Source organism: Heterodontus francisci, chromosome 12 (genome assembly GCF_036365525.1).
Source record: "Heterodontus francisci isolate sHetFra1 chromosome 12, sHetFra1.hap1, whole genome shotgun sequence".
NCBI classification, from domain to species: domain Eukaryota; kingdom Metazoa; phylum Chordata; class Chondrichthyes; order Heterodontiformes; family Heterodontidae; genus Heterodontus; species Heterodontus francisci.
The window spans coordinates 65,942,779-65,964,137 of NC_090382.1; the positions used below are offsets into that span (position 1 = coordinate 65,942,779).

Sequence of the window (21,359 nt, forward strand, 5' to 3'; positions counted from 1 at the left end):
TCACACACCAAAGGAACATGTAATATTACAGCAGCCAATTATGAGGCTGCCACCAGTAATATCACCCAGTTGGTCCCAAGCGCAGGCTCAGGACTTCCATTTGGTCCCAATGTCGGGGTCCTGAAGCCCAGGGTAAAATTTAGCCCAATGTAGGAATGAATTACATCTCAGTAAATACTTTACTAAAGAAGAAAGTCAGGAATAATGATCTATCTTAATCTACTTCGGTTTACTTCTCAATTACCAATGTTTTTTGAAATATTTTTGTTAAGCAGCAAGTGCAGTTGAAATATTGAGGAGTCACTAAATTCAACAGTATGAGGGAGTTGAACTAATATTTTTAGTTGAAGAGGGTGCACCCTGATACTCTGGTTAACAATTGTTTCTCAACATATAATAATTCAGCTCTCTTGCACAGTCAGACTCAGTGGCTGCAAAATCTGGCTCCTTAGCATCCATAATTTTGGTGCTTAGCATCTGCAGCACACACACACACACGCATCTGGTGCGAGCCATGTCGGATGCTATTTTAGTGAGGGTGTTGGCACATGCTATTTTGGAGTTCATGGTGCAGGATGCCATTGACTGCACACACATTGCTGCATGTCAACTCTGCTCTATACCACAATCGAATGGGATTCCATTCCTTCAGTGCCCACCTGGTATATGATCAGAGGCAGAAGATCATGCAGGCCAAAGCCCGGTATCCTGACAGCAGTCATGATGCCTTCATTCTGCAGCAGTCTGCTATATCATCAGCATTTGAGTTACAACAACAAATCAGAGGGTGGCTAGTGGGAGATGAGGGCTATCTTTTGACAAAATGACTCATGAATCTTCAAGAGCCCACCCACTGCTCGGAATTGGAAAGGGAACCTGTCTCCATGCCAGTTAAGGGGGTGCCTCCGTGAAAATCCCGGAACCAGTCCCAACTCCTGTTCCCTGCCCCCAGAAGGAAAGTTCAGCCTGTTTTTAAGGAAGAATAGAAACAATTAGGTAATTTTTCAAATGACTCTGTTCACTGGGTGGGCGTGGGCAGAGCAAACTTACCACGCATTGAAAGAAACAAAACATTTTCATAGTAAGGCTGCAGTAGAATAAAATCGTCAAGCTGTCAGTGCTAAACAACTGCTAATAGGCAGCTTGTTGTTTCAGGAAGAGCAGGAAATCCAGCAGCCTATCTGTAGAGTTGAGCCTTTAATGGACAGCCTGATCAGGTGGAAGGAGGGCAGAAGATTCGACAGGACTTTTGTGGGGAAACAGGAAAAGCCTTCACGCTCCTTTTGCCCTGCAAAAAAGTCATTACTTACCTGAATTTCAGCCTTTTCTGAGCAGCCTCCAGAGATCCCTTTAAGGGATGCCTGCTTAACCACTTACCACACAGAGCATAGGCCGGACTAAGACAGCACATACATCATGCGCTTTAACTCTAAAATTGCATCAACATCCTATGTACATCAATGAAACAAAAATCAGACAGATTCCACAACGGCCAGGCAATCTATGCTGTCAGGTTACTGTCCAAGCGGCAAGGCTCAAAATTATCCATTAACTCTAATTACTAGATGAATGACTGCTACTTCATGAAGGTAGAAGAATTGAAGGGGAGTGGTTGTCAGCCAATCTATTAATTGTGTCTCTTAAATTGTGAGATGGCGATGACTGAAAACTTATTATTAGGATATATTGTGAGAATCACTAAATCCAAGTCCATAGAGCTGATATTAACTCACATTTTGCATAATGCATTTGCAAAATTACACTTAGAATATTGATTTCTGGCTGCAAATTGAATTTTAAGGGTACTAAGAACATGAGCAAAATATGATTTTTTAAAAATCATGTCTGAAATACAAGTCAATAAATTCTTTGAACTGAATTAGGAATCAAATACAAGAGTTAATGCCTTTAAAGTAGAATCCTGCCGAATGATGATTGTCACTTGTGGATTATTTTAAATGGAACTTGACTAAATTTGTGCTCTAGGAAGTATTGAGGAATATAATTACTTTTAACAATGGACAGTGAAGGTTGAGGTTTTAAGAGACAGAAAAACTGAGGAAAACATTGGGCTGTATATAGCATATTTGACAAAACAAACATGATAAGCTGAATAACCTTTTATTTCTCTATGCCCTACGTCATTTTGACAATTTCCAGTTTCCTGGTCCCAACCGCCTCCTCTTCACTATGGACGTCCAATCGCTCTACACCTCCATCCCCCACCAGGATGGTTTGAGGGCTCTCCGCTTCTTCCTGGAACAGAGGCCCAACCAGTCCCCATCCACCAACACCCTCCTCCGCCTGGCTGAACTTGTTCTCACATTGAACAACTTCTCCTTCAACTCCATGCATTTCCTTCAAGTAAAAGGTGTCGCTATGGGTACCCGCATGGGTCCTAGCTATGCCTGTCTTTTTGTGGGATATGTCGAGCATTCTTTGTTCCAGTCCTACTCAGGCCCCCTCCCCCAACTCTTTTTCCGGTACATTGATGACTGTATCGGTGCCGTTTCCTGCTCCCGCCCCGAACTAGAAAACTTTATCAACTTTGCTTCCAATTTCCACCCTTCTCTCACCTTTACATGGTCCATCTCTGACACTTCCCTTCCCTTCCTCGACTTCTCTGTCTCCATCTCTGGGGATAGGTTGTCTACCAATATCCATTATAAGCCCACTGACTCCCACAGCTACCTCGACTACATTTCTTCACACCCTACCTCCTGTAAGGACTCCATTCCATTCTCCCAGTTTCTCCGTCTCCGACGCATCTGCTCTGATGATGCTACCTTCCATGACGGTGCTTCTGATATGACCTCCTTTTTCCTCAACCGAGGATTTCCCCCCACTGTGGTTGACAGGGCCCTCAACCGTGTCCAACCCATTCCCCGCACCTCTACCCTCACCCCTTCCCCTCCCTCCCAGAACCGTGACAGGGTTCCCCTTGTCCTCACTTTTCATCCCACCAGCCTCCATATCCAAAGGATCATCCTCCGCCATTTTCGCCACCTCCAGCGTGATGCCACTACCAGTCGCATCTTCCCCTCCCTTCCCCTGTCAGCATTCCGAAGGGATCGTTCCCTCCGCGACACCCTGGTCCACTCCTCCATTACCCCCACCACCTCGTCCCCGTCCCAGGGCACCTTCCCTTGCAATCGCAGGAGGTGTAATACCTGCCCATTTACCTCCTCTCTCCTCACTATCCCAGGCCCCAAACACTCCTTTCAGGTGAAGCAGCGATTTACTTGTACTTCTTTCAATGTAGTATACTGTATTCGCTGCTCACAGTGTGGTCTCCTCTACATTGGGGAGACCAAGCGCAGACTGGGTGACCGCTTTGCGGAACATCTCCGCTCAGTCCGCAAGCAGGACCCTGAGCTTCCGGTTGCTTGCCATTTCAACACTCCCCCCTGCTCTCATGCTCACATCTCTGTCCTGGGATTGCTGCAGTGTTCCAGTGAACATCAACGCAAGCTCGAGGAACAGCATCTCATCTACCGATTAGGCACACTACAGCCTGCCGGACTGAACATTGAGTTCAATAATTTCAGAGCATGACAGCCCCCCACTTTACTTTCATTTTTAGTCATTTTTAGTTATTTTTTCTTCCTTTTTTTTTACATTCCTTTTTACATTTTTTACAATCTTTTTTTGCATTTATTTCATTTCATCTTAGTTTGTTCAGTTTGCTTACCCACTGTTTTTTTCAGGTTGTTTTTCTTCAGGTTTGCACTTGCTGATGTTCAATATTCAGTATATTCACACCTAATCTGTACTAATGCTTTGTCTTTCAACACACCATTAACATATTGTTTGCCTTTGCTCCGTGACCTTTTGGTCAGCTATGTGGCCTGGTCCAATCTGCACCTTCTCCTTTGTTATCTCTTGCCCAACCCCCACCTCACTTGTTTATAATCTGTGACTTTTCTAATATTTGTCAGTTCCGAAGAAGGGTCACTGACCCGAAACGTTAACTCTGCTTCTCTTTCCACAGATGCTGCCAGACCTGCTGAGTGAATCCAGCATTTCTTGTTTTTGTTTTCTTTCTCTATGTTCATTTGTTCTTTTTCCGAACAGATTTGTGTATGCAAGTAGTAATGATGTAGCAGAACATGAATAATTAGATTCCTTAGCACCTAATTCTGTGGACATTCTCTGTATTTTCATCTTCCAACAAGATTAATCAACTCTGGTGAAGATCAAAAGAAAATCCTGCATGTGTGATTTACAGTCCACACTGCAACTGGAACGATTTTAAAGCCCAGCTGAACAATGCTCATAGGATTAAGATGCTGGTCTACTTTGTGCCAGTGCATTCAAATGACCTTTCACTTGAGATGAAACTTTGCAAAGGCACATGAAAGGAATCAAGCAGTACCTTGTCATGTCTGCATAACATTTTTATGTTTTTTGTTATTAAGAATTTCTTGATACATTCAGGATTATCGATGATAATCAGATTTCTGCCTTGTTGTCTTTGATAATGTGTGGAAATTATTCCAGGATATTGAAACTCACTGGTTTGATTCTTCTTCAGTCCCTTACTGGATCTCAATAATACTGGCTGATTTACTTCATAGTTTTGTTAAACAGATAACTGAACTAGGCAATATGATTTACACCAAGGAAGACACTGAAGATGAATTGAGGCAGGGAGTTGAAATGTCCCAGAAAATTTTCCATAAGCACCAAAGACATGAAATTTAATATCTCATATATGCTCATACATATGTATTACTATGTACCTAGCACCACAATACCAATAGAAAATCTACTTACCCTACTGACAGTGTGCTTTACATTCAAATTGATTGTTTTTCTTTTTATCTCCTTTTATAAAACAATGTTCAACTCAAATTTAAATTCAAATTTAAGCATGTGGTGTCCAACAATTTCATGGTGCTCCGAGGTCACGTTCGGCCTAAAAAACATTACTATTTGCCTGAGACATTTGCTGAGACATTTTATGAAGGCCAATACCTTTAGTTTGATGACCAATTTTGTACCTACCCTTACATTTGTTAACCTAAAAGTAACTTTTGTGAAGAAGGAACAGGGATGAAATTTCCGGATGCTCCAGAACTAACTGTGCAGGACAGGAGGAAAAATCTGTTGCTGGATATATGCTAGCTCCATTGTAATTACTGGCAGTGAAACCAGGCATAGGCACCCTTCTGGAGGTGCACCACAGAGAAGAGAAGGTAGAGGACGATAGAATGATCAACCTGTTGAACTCTGGAAAAGCTGAAGACGTGGGGTGATAATGCAATATGGTCATCGTCACAAAAGAGGTCGTTACTGACTTTGACTTGAGTTTTTCCATTGGCAGTGCAGGGTGAAAATCAGATTGTAGGGATTTGAAGAGGGAATTTTGGGAGTAATACGTTTTGAGTTGTATGGTAACATTGCATTCTAGTAACATGAAGAGGAAAGGATTGAGAAATTGAGGGTTCTTTTATGGGAACAGATGATAACTGCAAATTTAAAGAGATGGGGTACATTGCCCAAACAAAAGGAACCATTTATAGTTTTACAAGTATTGGACAAGGAGAGATAATTGAGTATTCAGGAGATGGGAGGAGAAAGGATCAGGGTGGCAAAAGATGGGCTGCTTAGAGGAGATAAGCCTGATAAAGGCTGGTGGGGGAAATTTCAGCAACACAAATCAGGCTTGGGGAGACTGGAAGGGGATAGTGAAGATGGAGGAGGAGAGCTTGCATGATATGTCCTGATCTTTAACATAAACAAATCCATAAGATCCTCACAATTACCAGTAGACATGAGATTGGAGGAGGTCTAAGTAAGGTGTTGGAAGGGGTGGTGGATTCTGGGATCATCCTTACACTCAAGGATGATCTTGGAGTTATAGGATTTGGCCATGGAGAAGAAATATGATGTTCCTTGAGTTGGTGAAACAGGTCTAACATTGGACAATGAGAGTGATCACACCACAGGTGCTTTCATGTCTACAGACTTTACACGTGAGGACACAGTGAGGACAGTACCAGGCAGAATATTGGAATGAAAAACCCTTAATAGCTTGGACCGATGAGGTCATCAAAGGCAAAACTCAAGCAGCTGTTGAGAAGTAAACAGTGGCAGTGATGTTGTGGCAAATCAAAATCCAGAGGAGCAGTTAGATAGTGTAATAGTGTTGGAGCTTAGAGGGAAAAATCTTCCCAGAGTGAAAGGTGAGTGTGGTGCAAGCGGAGTTGGGCAAGAATTACATAGGCAGAAAAGATGAGGTAGTAATCAGAGAATACTAGGTGATTAAAATCTCCTAGTTCCTAGTTGGTGAAGCCTCAGATGATGGCAAGGTCAAGGTAGCTATGAGTATGAATGGGGAAGGCTGAGTGAGAAGTCAGGAGAAGATTAGGGGCGTTTAGATTAAGAATGAAGTTACCAAGGATGAGATGTCACTCCATGCAGAGGCTATAGAGGAGATCTTGGCAGCAGGAGTAGACAGAACAAGAATTCTAAAGGAAATTCTGGAGGAGTAGAAGACAGTAATGCACTTGAATGAAAGAAAGGCAGCAGAAGAATAGGGGGTAGATAGTATAGGCAGGAGACATAGTGGAAGTTGTATCCAGATAGGTGGCTTTGGTAAAGGAGAAGGAATCACTCTCTGGTAGCCAGATTTTTCCCTGATCTAGGATATCAATAAATTCACCCAGGATGATGTCATAGAGAGTGAACATTCTGGAAAGTGGCAGAGAGTTGAATATTGGGCATGTGGTATCCCATGTGGTAGCCAGAAAGGCATGGAGTGGGAATGACAGGTGACAGGGAGGATGTTAAAGAAATAAGCCACTGGGAAATGAGCTGAAAAGGAAGGTCACTAAGAATAAGAGATCAGGCAGTTAGGAATTCTACAAGAGACAAGAATTGGTGGCACTGTGGGCACAGCAGAGTAACATTGGGGTAGTGCAGAGAGCTATGTGCATGGTAAAGAGGGACTTAAGCTTGCTATCACAGTAGGAAGAAAGGTCAGCAGGGAGTAGCATTGAATGGGACAAGGTTGTATGTTATAATAATGAGAGTAAAAAGGTAGAAGTATGATGCCAAGTCAGGAGATGATGGGAGTTAAAAAGAGGAGCAGGGAAGTCAAAAGGCAGCCAGTAGGGGTAGTGATTTCAGGTACAGAACAGCAAACAATGTAAACATCAAAAGTAGGTTTAGGTTATATAAACAGATACAATGGAGAGGAAAATGTGATTTAACAATTTCTATACATAGAAACTTAGGAAATGGTAATTAGGAATACATCGCCAGACTGAATGGTGTGTCCAGATCTGATTGACGACCCAGGGCTATTGTTAACAGTTAACCATTTTGTTCAAATAACAATTTGTTTCTAATTCATAAATTAAAATGATCTGTTTTCATGAAAAGAGCATTGTCATTTTAGGAACAAAGTAAAACTAGCTATAATACTGCAACTAGAATTAAACCCAGGGAGGAACTAAAATAAATAACCAAATAATAAACTAGAATTGTAAACTCTCAATCATCTTGCAGCTTTATGTGTTACTGTAGCAAAATTTCAAGACCTTTGTCTTTTCATATTTTATCTGTACTGCATGATCACCTTTCTTATAGATATTAGTCTTCACTGAGTTACACCTAATCAACAAGTGAATCCTAAATGAAATTATAACCGGCATAACAAGGTTTTACAGTGTTCAGTTATTCTGTCGGTACAAAAAATATTTTAGTAAAAAGAAAATGGATTTGATTGCATAATAATTTACACCTGCCATAACATGAATCTTTGAATGTTGTTTAACCAATAATGGTTCATCTCCCACTCTGTCTTGGATGAAAACATCTCTCATGTTGAGTGAATACACTTGCATATTTCTATTTAATTTGCAGAATAAGGACAGGAAGATAATTGCACAACCAATTAAAACCAGATGAGACATAAACACATTCTCAAACATGTTTTTGCATAAAATGCCACTGAAGTGAAACTGCATGCAAATGTTATAGACGTGGAAATATCCAGTTTGTGCTTTTTGGAATATTAATGTATTAGCATTCTGGTGTTTATAGTTATTATACAATTTCATTAGCTTTAATAAATATAATACAACTGCCCTTATTGATCACTTATATAGAGTAGTCATCTGTCTATTTTTACAGCACAAGATTGGTCTTAATGAGATTTAGATGTTTATTAAAGTACCATTTGCATGAACAATTTTATTCTTTGTTTCCAAATGCCATGGCACGATCATGCAATTGAATTGGAATGCAGGACATGGGGATGTGACACTTCACCATCACAGATATTGGCTCAGATTCCTCTCTAAACCCAACTCAAAAAAAGGTTTTCCAAACACTTTTCAAGGAAGATAGTGGACATTTCATATAGCTGTGTCCCTTAAATGGCATTATCATTTCATAGAAGTCAGATGGTATCATACTGTATTGCTTGCTCTACTGTTTACTGACACTTGTGGTCAGATAACAGAATTAAACATTACTGCTAATAACTGATATATATCTATGAGTATGAAAATTAATTATGTGGTTTATCTGACCAAATAGTCTATCCAAAGGCCAAGTGTAATCCTTGACCAGATTTATTGAAGTTCAAGAAATTCATATTTCAATGCATCCTACACTAAAGTGCAATGAAATGCTGTAAGATATCCATTGCTGTATCATTTTCCAAATCAACAACTGTTTTTAAAAAAAACTATCTAATTTTATTCTGATAGTTTTGTTAACTGCAATGCCTCATTTGGTATTTGATTGAAATTAGAAGTACTTTTACATATTTCTATTAAGTGCAGTACAAACTTTCTAATTTCATCTCCTTTTCGATTTTGAAGACATAGGTTTAATAGTTTAGGGAGGCTATTAGGGATTACTATATAGGAAAGACAGGTAATAGCATCATCAACAGAAAGCAGTAGCAGAAAAACATGCTATGATTCAGCAATAGCATGCTTCAGTTTAAGAAGAGAAGAAATGGACGTACTGTAGAAACTGGCCATTACGTAGTGTTGGCAGCGATCACCTGTAAATTCATTTGGACACCTGACAAGAGAAACAAAAACCATAGAGAAAGAAACAAGATAGAAAGGATTTAACATTAGAATAGAGCATTCGAGGGCACACATCCCAAAAATATTGGTGAGACCACTGGATTATTCAACAGCAGAAGAAAAGTTTTCAAAAGAAACTAGCTTTTTTAATCTAGTTGTCTTTATATGTTGCTTCTGTAAAAGTCCCAACTCCAGTGGTGTCACCAAGGATACCTAGATGTAGTGCAACACTTCCTTACATAACATACTTAGATCAGGTTTATATGTTCTCAAGGGCTCAGTCTCCAAACATCTTTGTCCGAAGAATCCAGGTTGGCATCTGGGGGAGGAAAAGGGGACAAATCACAAAACAAATGTAGGCAAATGTTAGGCCGAAGTTACAAAATAACTTCATTCTCCAGTGGAAACATTTGTGTTATAATGAGAATGCAAAGAAGCTGCTGAAATAGCATGTTCCTGTTACCACCATTTGTTTGGTGGTCCCACTGAAAGCTGGAACAGTTTATTTCAGTACAAAAAAAGAGAAAAATGATAACAAGCATAATAAATCATTTTATTTAAATTTGATAAAATTAGATGATGAGTAATTTTGGATAAACACAAGTAAAATTTTTGGGTAGTAGTTCCAGATCTGCATTAAAACAAGACTGACAAAATTGTACTATATACTTCTGAGGAATGTAGTAAAAAAGTAAGAACAGGCAAATTTATGGGACTTGAAGTAATTTGAGCTGCAACGACAAGTCAGCATGAAAGTGATATTAATATATGAAGTTATCATAATTTAATGAAAGAAATTACCATACATCATATACTAGAAATATAAATAGCATCTAGTAACATTGAAGGTTTATAATACAAATATAATTTGAAGTAACACAACTTATGGTTTTATGCATGAATTTGTATTAACATGTTTCATAATATAATTTTGCAAAAGTAATTCAGCATTAGGTGCAGGATGTTTGTAATGGCTACAAAATATAATTGTATTGACAGCCATTGTGTGATAAACCAAAGGAAACTCACTCCTACTTAAATCATAATAATTTGCGATATGTTCCTCACAAGCACAGTACTCTGAATTATGTTTCACCATATTGTGGAGAAATCAATTTAGAACATGAAACCTGGTGATCAACAGCTTTTCACTACATTTCCCACGTATTCTGGGTAAAAGTCCATAGCGGTGTGACAATTGTATATTGTCGATAATCTTGCTTTACAAATTTCCACACTATTTTGTCATGTTATATATTTTTTAAACTTTCAGTTTTCTGAAAATTTATTTGGAAATATAGTAGAAGTCCATGTGTTCCAGACAATAGATCTTTCAGAATAAATGAATGGATAGACCATTAACTAACATTATGAATGATTACTGAATTTTTCCATGTTACAAAACATGACTAGTTTTATTTGACCTCCAGAAATGCTCATTTTTTCTTTATCATCTTTTGCCTAATTCCAGATAATTTGCCAACTCTATCCTTTTTTTTAGTTCTCTGACTGGATTCCATTTTACGTAACCTATGTTCTCCCAATCCTTTTGAAAGTAGAAACAAATGCTCCTTTGATCAAAAAGAGACATTACAAACACGTAGGGATAGCTCAATCAAGTAGCGTAATAAAATAAACCATCAATTAACTTTGAAGAGGAGGTGGGAGTGACTGGTGCAGAGTCTGGATTAGTAGCCAGAGTCTGTGAAGGTTTCCAATGAACCAATTGACACTTACACTAGTCCTCTGTGGTCACCTGGCTGGCACCAAATCTAATAAACTGAATCATGTTACAAAGAACTTTTACTCATTAGCTGTAATTTTACACCATTATACGGATTTCAGTTGGGGCTTATCAGCCAAAGTACTTGTTAAAAAAAGGGAGAAGGATAAACATAGCATTTACTGGCCAGTCAGTTTAGCATAGGTGATGGAGAAGCTTGGAGAAACAATAATAAGGGAGAAAATTAGCAGCTAGTTGCACAACGATGGACTATCAACAAAGAGCCAGCAGAGATTAGTTAAGGGCAAATCGTGTTTGACTAACTTGACGAGGTAACAGAGAGGGTGAATGACAGCAGTGCAGTTGTTTTGTGTATGTGGACTTTCAAAAGGCATTTGATAAAGTACCACACATTAGGCTTGTTAAAAAATTGGAAGCCCAAGGGATAAAAGGGACAGTAGCAGCATATTGGCGAAGGGATAGAAAACAGAAATGTGGTGATTGGCTGTTTTTTGGGCTGGAGGAAGGTGTATCCCCAGTGTTCAGTACCAGGAACACTGATATTTTTGATTTGATTAATGACTTGAACCTGGGGGACCAGGCCCAATTTAGAAATTTGCAGATGACACAAAACCTGGAAGTGTAATAAACAGTGAGGAAGATAATACTAAACTTCAATTGGATATAGACTGATGGAGTGGGCAGACAAATGGCAGATGAAATTCAAAACAGAAAAGTGTGAGGTGTTACATTTTGGTAGGAAGAATAAGAAGAGAAAATACATGCTAAATACTACAATTTTAAAGGAGGTGCAAGAAGAGAGAAACCTGATCTGGAGTCCTGTGTGCAGTTTTGGTCTCCACATTTAAGAAAGGATATACTTGCGTTGGAGGCGGTACAGCGAAGGTTCACTAAATTGGTCCCTGAGATGAGGGGTTGTCCTATGATGAGAGACAAAGTAAATTGGGCCTGTATTCTCTGGAGTTTAGAAGAATGAGAGGTGCTCTAATTGAAACATATAAGATTCTGAAGGGGCTGGATAGGGTAGTCACTGAGAGATAATTTCACTGGCCGGGGAATCTAAAACATGGGGGCACAGTCTCAGGATAAGGGGTCGATCATTTAGGATTGCAATAAGGAGAAATGACTTCACTCAAAGGTTTGTGAATCTTTGGAATTCTTTACCCCAGAGGCTGGGATAGACAGATTTTTGGGTCTCTCAGGGAATCACGGGATATGGGGTGAGGGCAGAAAAGTGGAGTTGAAGCCTAAGATCAGTCATGATCGTACTGAACGGCAGAGCAAGCTCGATGGGCCGTATGGTCTACTCCTGCTCCTATTTCTTGTATTCTTGTGCTTTAGAAATAGAAGAATAAAGTATAAAAGCCAGGGCGTTATGCTAAATCTATATAAAACTCGAGCTCAGCCCCCAGCTGGTGTCCAATTCTGGGCACCACACCAGGAAGAACATAAAGGCCTGCATTTTACATTTCCAACGCCAATGTAAACAATGGCGGTCCGCCCGCGTGGTTCGCACGTCGCAGAGTCGACGGGTTATTAAATGGCCGGGGCGGAACACCCCCCCATGACGTCCCTGGCAATGGCATCAGCTGCCTTTGCGCAGGCGCTGGCGCCATTTTTAAAGGGCTTTGAGCCCTATCGTATTTAAATATTTAAAGGAAAATGGTTTTTAAAAAATTAAATTCATTGATCTTGCCCCTCTCCCACCCCCCACAACAACCATAGATTTAATTCCTTGTCCTCTTGCACCCCCCCCCCAAAGTTCATAAAATTTAATCCTTACCCTTTCCCACCATCCCCTACACCAATGAAATCACTCTGACACCCTTCCCCCACCCATCCCACCGCACTGAAAAACTTACCTGTTCCTCCCCTCCCCTCCAGTGTTCTGCCTCAGATCCCCGGATGGGGATCCGAAGGCATGGGAGTACCAGCACCAATATCGCTCTGGAATGGACGGCTGGAGCGGGTAGGTAATTTATTTGTTCATTTACATTATTTTTCATATGTAAATTTGGCTTCCATCACCAAGCGGCTGGGGGAGCTGCCATGAGGCCTCGCTGCCACTAGCAATATCGGGCTGGGCCTTCCCGGCATCAAGGCCCATGGTGGGCCTATGCCGGAGGCATTTTCCAGCTCCCCCTGCCACGACCCCCGACATCGGGTGGGGTGGGGAGCTGTAAAATTCAGCCTAAAGGTTTTAGAGAGGGTACAGAAGTGATTTACTAGAATGGTTTCAGGAATGAGTGATTAAAGTTATGTAGATAGACTGGAGAAGCTGGGGTATTCTCCTTAGAACAGAAAAGGTGATTTGATAGAGAAGTTTAAAATCATGAAGGGATTAGGTAGAGTAAATAAAGAGAAACTGTTTCCAATGACTAAAGTGCTGAAAATTAGAGGGCACTATGCAACAAGTGGTTAGGATTTTGAATGCACTGCCTGACAGATTCAATAGCAGCTTTCAAAAGGGAACTGGATAAATATTTGAAGGAGAAAAAAATTACAGGGATAAAACTAAAGAGTCAGGAAGTGGAAGTAATTGGATTGCTCTTCAAAAGGGATGCGTAGACGTGATGAGCCAAATGACCTTCTTCTGTGCTGTACTATTCTATGATTGCTAATTATATTCCACAAATAATTAAACAGAATTGTACGACTATTGAGAATAGTTGGCAAATATCTACCTCCTTAAAAACTTTTCTTGTTAACAATAGCAGTGTAACAACTAATGAGAAAAATAACCCTTCAATGTAATCCAACCTGTTAGACTATTGTTCGACTGCCACTAACAAATACATAAAAAATAATTTTGTGTATTTGGATGTGAAGATGTAACTCAGGAATCTGATTGGTGATATAAAACAAGAGTTATGAGACTATCTCTAGCAGATACACTTATACAATTTGAGCTTTGCACCAGAGAGTGCAATTCTAGAAGAAGTTTCATTCCAAGCTGTGCAGTTATGTCCTTGCAGTTTTTGGATATTTTGCTTAAGTGCACATTCTTATCATGAAAAATTACCTTTGAGCCATGAAATGTTAAAAGATAGATTTCTCCACAATACCAGAACACTTGGCAGAGAACCACATTTGTAAGTCATTGGAATTTACTACTTTCTAAACGTAAAATTGATTTTACTTTTTAAGCAGCATGGCAGCGTCACAATTCTCAAAATCTTCCATTTAATTTTGAAAGCTTTGAAAAGAAAAGCTGCTCAACTCAATGAGTTATGATCAGCGTAAAGTTAGTTCAATTTATTCATAATAATCAGCATAAAATGAGTAAGTTTGGGTACACAAATTGTGCAGTTCATTTGCTTGCCTTTCTTTTTCACCCACACATGCAGAAGAGCAGAAAAACAGTGGAACTATGAAGTATATAGTCACAGTTAAAAGTGCTGAAATAAGAACCATGTGGGCCAAATCATCATATATGCGACTGAATCATGCACAAACTAACTGGATCAAAGGTTAAAGCAGCCAGTCAAGGGTGATTCTGCCTGCTCCTGTCACCAACATAGTGTGGCACATTAAAAAAAATGTTAAATGCAAGAGAACTGCAGATGAAAAAATGTGATAATGAGGGAAAAGAGCACTTAATCATCAGGAAAAAAAATCATGCTTTGTATAGATTGATAGTATGTGAATGAAGTATATGGAGTTTATGAACCAAGAAGTATTGAAGATTACGGAAAGCCATCAAAGTAGAAGTATAATTTACGGTAAATGCTTGTCGCAAATGTTGCTGAGGTGACTGGACACAGTTCAATATATTATCTGCTGTTCTCTCCAAACTTTGCAACAAAATGTTTATTTTCACAGTTAAAATGACCATGAATTAAATTATCAAGAACATTGTTTGAGTTGAGATATTCATATGCTACTCATAAGGCAGCTCAAAATTTTTTTTTTTTTAAGTCTTTGGTTGGAACGTCAGCGCCTTTATTCATCCAGTCGGTCACCAAGTGTGATATATGCTTTTGTCTCTGATTTACCACATGCCAAGTTCCAAATCTCAGCCATCTCATAATGGAAGGTGTCAAGCAGAAGTGTGGCAATTCACAAGAGGAAGTTAAAGAAAATTAATGGGATAGACATGTCATCTTACCCTCATAAATCTGGTATTGGCTGGTTAAAAAGTAGTAGTATTAGATGATATACTTTGGGAACAGTTATTGAGCCCATCTTTTCAGATAATGAATGATAAATTCAAAGGAACCTAGGGGAAAATATTCACAAGATGCCTGAAAGATAACTTTTTCAGATAGAATTTCTGTGGATTTTCTCCCAATCTCCTAGCATAACTTTTTTTTATTTGTTTGTAGGATAAGGGTGTTGCTGTCTAGGCCAGCATTTATTGCCCATTCTTAATTGCCCTTGAGACATGAATAGTTGTTTATGCCTTTGTTCTGGAGTTTCTATTGAGGTTATGTCGGTATGTTGATAGAATCCATATTTGTTAGGGATATTTGATGAATGGGCCCTAAAGGAAAAAACCTACAGAATAAACATCAAAATAATTCAGTAATGGGGCTGAAGAAACTGTAAATATTATAGAGTCATATACAGCACAGAAAGAGGCCATTCAGCCCATCGAGTCCATGCCAGCTCTCCATAGGGCTATTCAGTCAGTCCCACTCTCCCGTCCGATCCCTGCAACCCTGCGAGTCTATTTCCTTCAAGTGGCCATCCAATTTCCTTTTGAAGTCATTGACTGTCTCCACTTCCATCACCCTTGTGGGCAGCGAGTTACAGGTCATCACCACCCACTGCATAAAAAAGTTCTTCCTCATATTCCTCCTGCGTCTCTTGCCAAAAACCTTCATTCTGTGTCCTCTAATCCTTGTACCATTAGTTAATGGGAACAGTTTTCCTTTGTCTAACTTATCTAAGCCTGTCATAATCGTGTATATTTCTATTAAATCTACCCTCAATCTCCTTTGTTCTAAGGAGAACAAACCCAGCTTTTCCAACCTAACCATGTAACTAAATCTCCCATCCCTGGAATCATTGTAGTGAATCTCCTCTGCACCTGTTCAAGGACGCCTCACATCCTTCCTAAAGTCTGGTGACCAGAACTGGACGCAATACTCCAGGTGGGGTCTAACCAGAGCTTTATAAAGGTTCAGCGTAACTTCCCTGCTTTCATACTCAATGCCTCTGTTTATGAAGCCCAAGATCCCATATGCTTTACTAACCACTCTCTCAATATGTCCTGCCACGTTCAAAGATTGATGCACATGCACCCACAGGTCCCTGACTAGAACTATGTCATTAAGTATATATATATTGTCTCTCCCTATTCCTTCTGCCAAAATGCATCACCTCACACTTGTCAGTATTAAATTCCATCTTCTACCTCTCTGCCCATTCTGCTAGCCTATCTATGTCCTGTTGTAGGCAGTTCATATCATCCTCATTGTTTGCCACACCTCCAAGTTTGATGTCATCGGCAAATTTTAAGATTCTACTCTGAATTCAAAGATCCAAGTAATTTATATATAGCAAAAAAAGCAGTGGTCCCAGCACTAACCCTTGGGGAACACCACTGTCTACCATCCTCCAGTCTGAAAAACAACCATTAACTACGACTCACTGTTTTCTGTCCTTAAGCCAATTTTTTATCCAATAGGACACTGACCCTCCTATTCCATGTGCTTTAATTTTGTTAACCAGCTTTTTATGTGCTACCTTATCAAATGCTTTCCTAAAATATATATAAACAACATCCACTGCATTCCCTTCATCAACCTTCTCTGTTACTTCATCAAAAAATTCAATTACATTAATCAAGCACGCTCTGCCTTTTACAAATCTGCACTGGCTATCCTTAACTAATGCGAACCTCTCCAGGTGTGTGTTGATTTTTTTCCCTGGATTATTGTTTCTAAAACCTTACCCACCACTGATGTTAAACTAACTGGCCTGTAGTTGCTAGGATTGTCCTTACACCCGTTCTTGAATAAGGGTGTCACATTTGTCACTCTCCAATCCTCTGGAACCTCTCCCATATCCAGGGAATATTGGAAGATTATGGGACGATTAGGCCCAGTTTTTGTAGAACTAGTGAGGAATGGCATAGTCAATTGAGTGACTAAATGCACTGTGAGGTAAGGAAATAAGCCATAACAGATCAAAAATATCCCAGATTTGATTCCTGGCTTGTATGGATATTTTAAAAGGATCAGGGCTCTGGCTCCTCATGTGATCCATAGACCCTTGCTGAAAGTGTAGATGACAGATAGGCACAGATTAGGTTTGGATATAGTGCCACAGAGTAAAATAGGTCAATGGTCTCACTTTCCAAGCTTGCACAGGGCAACTTATGCAATGTACTGCCACTGTTTGGTCAAACGATACCCCAGCACAAATCAAACCAGGAAGCTGAAAAGCAGACAAATCAGTGGAAAAGAAGTAAAAATACCCGGAAATGATTTAGGAATTTAAGCAACTTGAGTTTCAGTATGCATCTTCTATCAAAACAAATATTCAGTTCCTGACATAAGAATGCTTTTTGAGAAATTAATTACTTTCATTTGAAATCCCAGGCTCCAACAACCTGATAAGCTAACTTCTAATAGTGACTGAGCATAATGTCACAACCTGCTTGTTTATTAGTTTATACTATCTGACCAATGATTAGAGATGTTATAGTCATCATGTAATTCAGTGGTTTGGTTCCATTTTAAAGTATGGCACTATTTGAGGACAGAACAGGACCTAAAACAATCTAGAGTGGTAAAAACAATCTGTACATCAATCATTATATTGATGCGAATTTATCTTTGTGAAGCAGTTTTGGTTCCAATGGCCATCTTTGCAAGACTTGGCTTAAATCTTATTAGAAGGCTTTATTCTTTTTGACAGTACACGTCCTCCCAGTTCAGCTCTTCAGGTTGAGTAATTAAACAGGCTGATTAATCAAACAAACTGGTAGTGAGACTGGCTAGCTGCAGCCAATCTATGATGCCTCTTCACACAAGCAAACAGGGAAGGAAAGTGAGGCATTTAATAGCTCTGCTTTGTTCATGGTCAGCACAGTCCAGTTTCATTAATTTTTTTTTATTTTATAGTTAAACTAATTATCTTTTGATGTTTCCCTTTATTTGAAATGACTTAATTACTAATGACCAAATGATTTTAAGACACAAAGTTTCATGGGTGTAAACTGTTGCACAACATGTGTCCAGTCCCTCTCAGCAGGTCAGGGATGAGAAAGCAACATATGGAAAAATGGCATGCTTGGTTGTGCTTGTCATGGTGTTCATGGATTATGTTTGTTCTGTCATTATCCCCAGATCAGACGCAGACACCTATTCTTTGTAGCCCAGTACTCAGAGCAACAACCTTTGAAAAACAGTGTGTGTTAGTTGCACAGCACAGAGAACACTTAAGGCCCATTAACGCTCAAGTTAGTATTCAGTACTTTTAAATAAGGTACACAAACTTGGATTACACAACATTTTTCTGTTAAAAATTGACAATTTACTTTTCAATGCCTGGGTCACACAGCATCTTTTGGATTCTTAGTTTTAATACCGAGGTGCTAAAAAAATGAGTTTCGAGCACGTAGTTTTCTATTTTCGTAACAATGCCAATGTACAGCGACCAGTTGTTCTGTTTTGTTTTATTCATTTTCAATGTGGTGATTTTCATTAAAGCAATTCACAAGCAAGGTTCTAGCCATAATAACTACCTTCATTTTGTTTTCTTGTATGGTATTGTGTATAATAAGGAATGCCTTGACATTACAATGCAACATTTTCAGTATTTAGTTAACGTTTTTGTTATGCTTGATGAAACCTGCTTTCATATTGCAGGCTCACTCTCAGTAGAGTGACCTAAGTACAACCCAATTGTACAGCCAGCTTTCCTGTAAACTGGCTGCAAAGTAAGTTCTGTAATTTTTGGCATGTGTTGACTGGCTGTGACAGTTTTAGTGATGGCCTTGTGTGAAATACTGGCATCATGATGTCAGCAATAAGAGTTATCTTGATGCCATCACATGGAATCACTGTACATTTGATGATGTTGTTCGTGATGCCACTATCTGGACTTCACTGCTGCCACCAGAGGAGCATATTTACTGATCCCAGGAAGACTGGCAGTTGTTGGGAAGACCCAGTAAAAAAAAATGGGCCTTCTTGCTACCCAGTTTAGATAGTGCAGTTATTATTTGGTTGCTGTTTGCTATGTAAGACCCACGTGTCACTAGCTGTGGCACAGAAATACAGTCAAAACAGCTAGCATTTCCAGCAAATAAATATCACAAAAAGCTGTGTACTATACTGAATGTAATTTAACAGGCTGTTTGACTATCTGGCCAATAGAGCAGAATTTTTTGGCTGAAGTGTACAAAACTCTACAGCAGAGTGCTGGATTTCCAACCACATAGGCCTGAGTTTAAATCCTGTTCTTGGCAATTATTCAAGAGCAAATTTTTATCCACTCGCCACCAGATGATTAAATGGACAGCCTTGGGGGGGGAGGGGGGGCGCGTGGAAGGGGTGTTGTTAGCACGTCACCTCTGGGATGAAAAGAAGCTAATATTAACAGTCCTCTCCCCACAGAAGCCATATGACCTCTTTCACATATTTGCAGCACAAGTCTCTAGCTCAGGTGGTCCTGCCTCACTGGATGAAGGATAAAGGACGCTGAAGGCAGTAACAGCACAGATGCTCGGAAGGGCAGGGGAGGAAAGAAAGGGAAATATGGCAAAACACAGTAAATTAAAAATACAGGCGTGTTAAAAGGTGCATGTGGCATATTGTCTCCAGTTATTTAATCAGCCTACAAAACTTCGTGTAACTTTGGGAACATCCTTTAAAAAGGTTATCATGAAGTATAATAAATTATTTTAGCTCTCCAATTGTCAGATAAAGCAAAATCTACTAATGTCTCTACATATCGGTACTCATTTTTATAGCAACCAAGTGCCCGTATAGCCGGAGTGCAGCGGTGGAGTCAAGCAATGCACTGTTGTATTTTATAGATCAATTTCTGTGATGTCACTGCAGCCTAGGTCAAGAAGGCTGTTGGCTTGGCAATATGAACTGTAAAAATACTTGTGCAAAAGGGATTGAGTAATGAAACAGTAATGCATTGTCAGTCTACTTGTGTTTTTCTAAAATTACTACAATTAATTATAAAACCAAAAGCATTCTTTTTAAACTATGTACTGAGAAGCCTATTTTAACCAATCTAATTGCAGCAATCGCTAGTAGTTAAATTTGAAAACCCTAAATGATCTATATGAACAAGGTTATTGAAAGATGAATACTATTATTTAACTTTGAATCTGGATAGTTATATGAAAACATGACAATGGAGGATTTGTTCCAAAGACATGAAACATTCCATTTAGTCACTACTGCAAAAATACAAGAAAAGTGCTTAGTAACAAATACAATGAATCCATATGAGCCACTCCATTAGTTTCTAGGTTATACTCCTTGCTGCGTGTTTTACTAATGGATGCATCTTTATACACATATTGTCCTGTTGCAAATATATTTGATCACATTTGAGGAAAGTGTTGTTTCACTACTGTAGATGTAAGAGTTAGTATTAGTTTTCATGGTTATTTTGTAAAGGAAGGTCATTAATAACTGTAGGAGGTGGGTGGTAGTTCTCATCAACATGGCCGTTCGAATGCTGAAGGCTGAAAGAGCACAGGATTGTGAGGTTAATCAGTCTTTAGTTTGTAGGTGATGCAAATAACATTTATGATATTTTTCAAAGTTTCAACTATGGGAAAATGATTGCTTTTGGAATAAGTAATTAATAAATTAAAGTCCCTTAAAAGCATAATTTCTAACAAGCAGTTCAGGAAGCCTTATGTCTGTATTTTCTTTCATATAATGATTCTTACAGAGAAGATACAGTATTTGAGCGATTGTTAAAATACTTATAGCTTCGTAAACTATTTTGAGCATGATTCCATTGTGTTACTGCTGTGAGCAGTTCATGTTATGGAATGAAAGTGGAAGCAAGCATGATTGTAATATGAGGTTCCTGTGTAACTTCCATTCGAAGAACGGAACGTATGCAAGAGAGACAGAGAGAAAAATAGGGTAAGGCACTTCATGAGAGAGAGCCTCCAGGCTACACTGCCTTGGGGAAAGTGGTGAGAGTCCAATACTGATAGACTGAAGACAGTTCTATTTATAAGCAGTAGAGTTTCCATGAGATCATTAGTTAGGCAAGTCACTAATTGATCACGTTAAAAGACGACATTTATTTTGCAAGTTACATCGCTGCGAGAAAATGAGAGACCCCATTTAAATAGAAATTGAACTTAAAAGGCTTCTTGTCACTTTTTCTCATTATCTTTGCTTCTACTAAAATTTAATTTTCAAATATGGCATCACAAACTGGCACTGATTAATTAACATCATGGCTGACATCATCAGAAACAGATCTATAGATATAAATTATAATAAACATGTCAAATGTGCTATGGATTATATAAAGCCATTGTTTGGTGACTGTGGACCAGGCAAAAAATTTCCATATTATACAGAAGAATAAGGGATTCATAACCCTGTGCGTTTTTTAAAAAA

General features: G+C 39.1%; 1 protein-coding gene across 2 annotated transcripts in view; it reads right to left on the reverse strand.

Annotated features, from left to right (window-relative positions):
* LOC137375893 (pro-neuregulin-2, membrane-bound isoform-like) overlaps positions 1 to 21,359 on the reverse strand; it is a 165,604-nt gene that overhangs the window by 29,147 nt on the left and 115,098 nt on the right. For both annotated transcript variants that reach the window (XR_010976086.1, XM_068043542.1), the window contains exon 5: positions 9,302 to 9,372. Coding sequence is in view for 1 of the 2 variants with exons in the window: in XM_068043542.1 (XP_067899643.1) it covers positions 9,302 to 9,372 (71 nt within the window). In the remaining variant the exon portion in view is untranslated. The remainder of the gene's footprint in view (positions 1 to 9,301; positions 9,373 to 21,359) is intronic.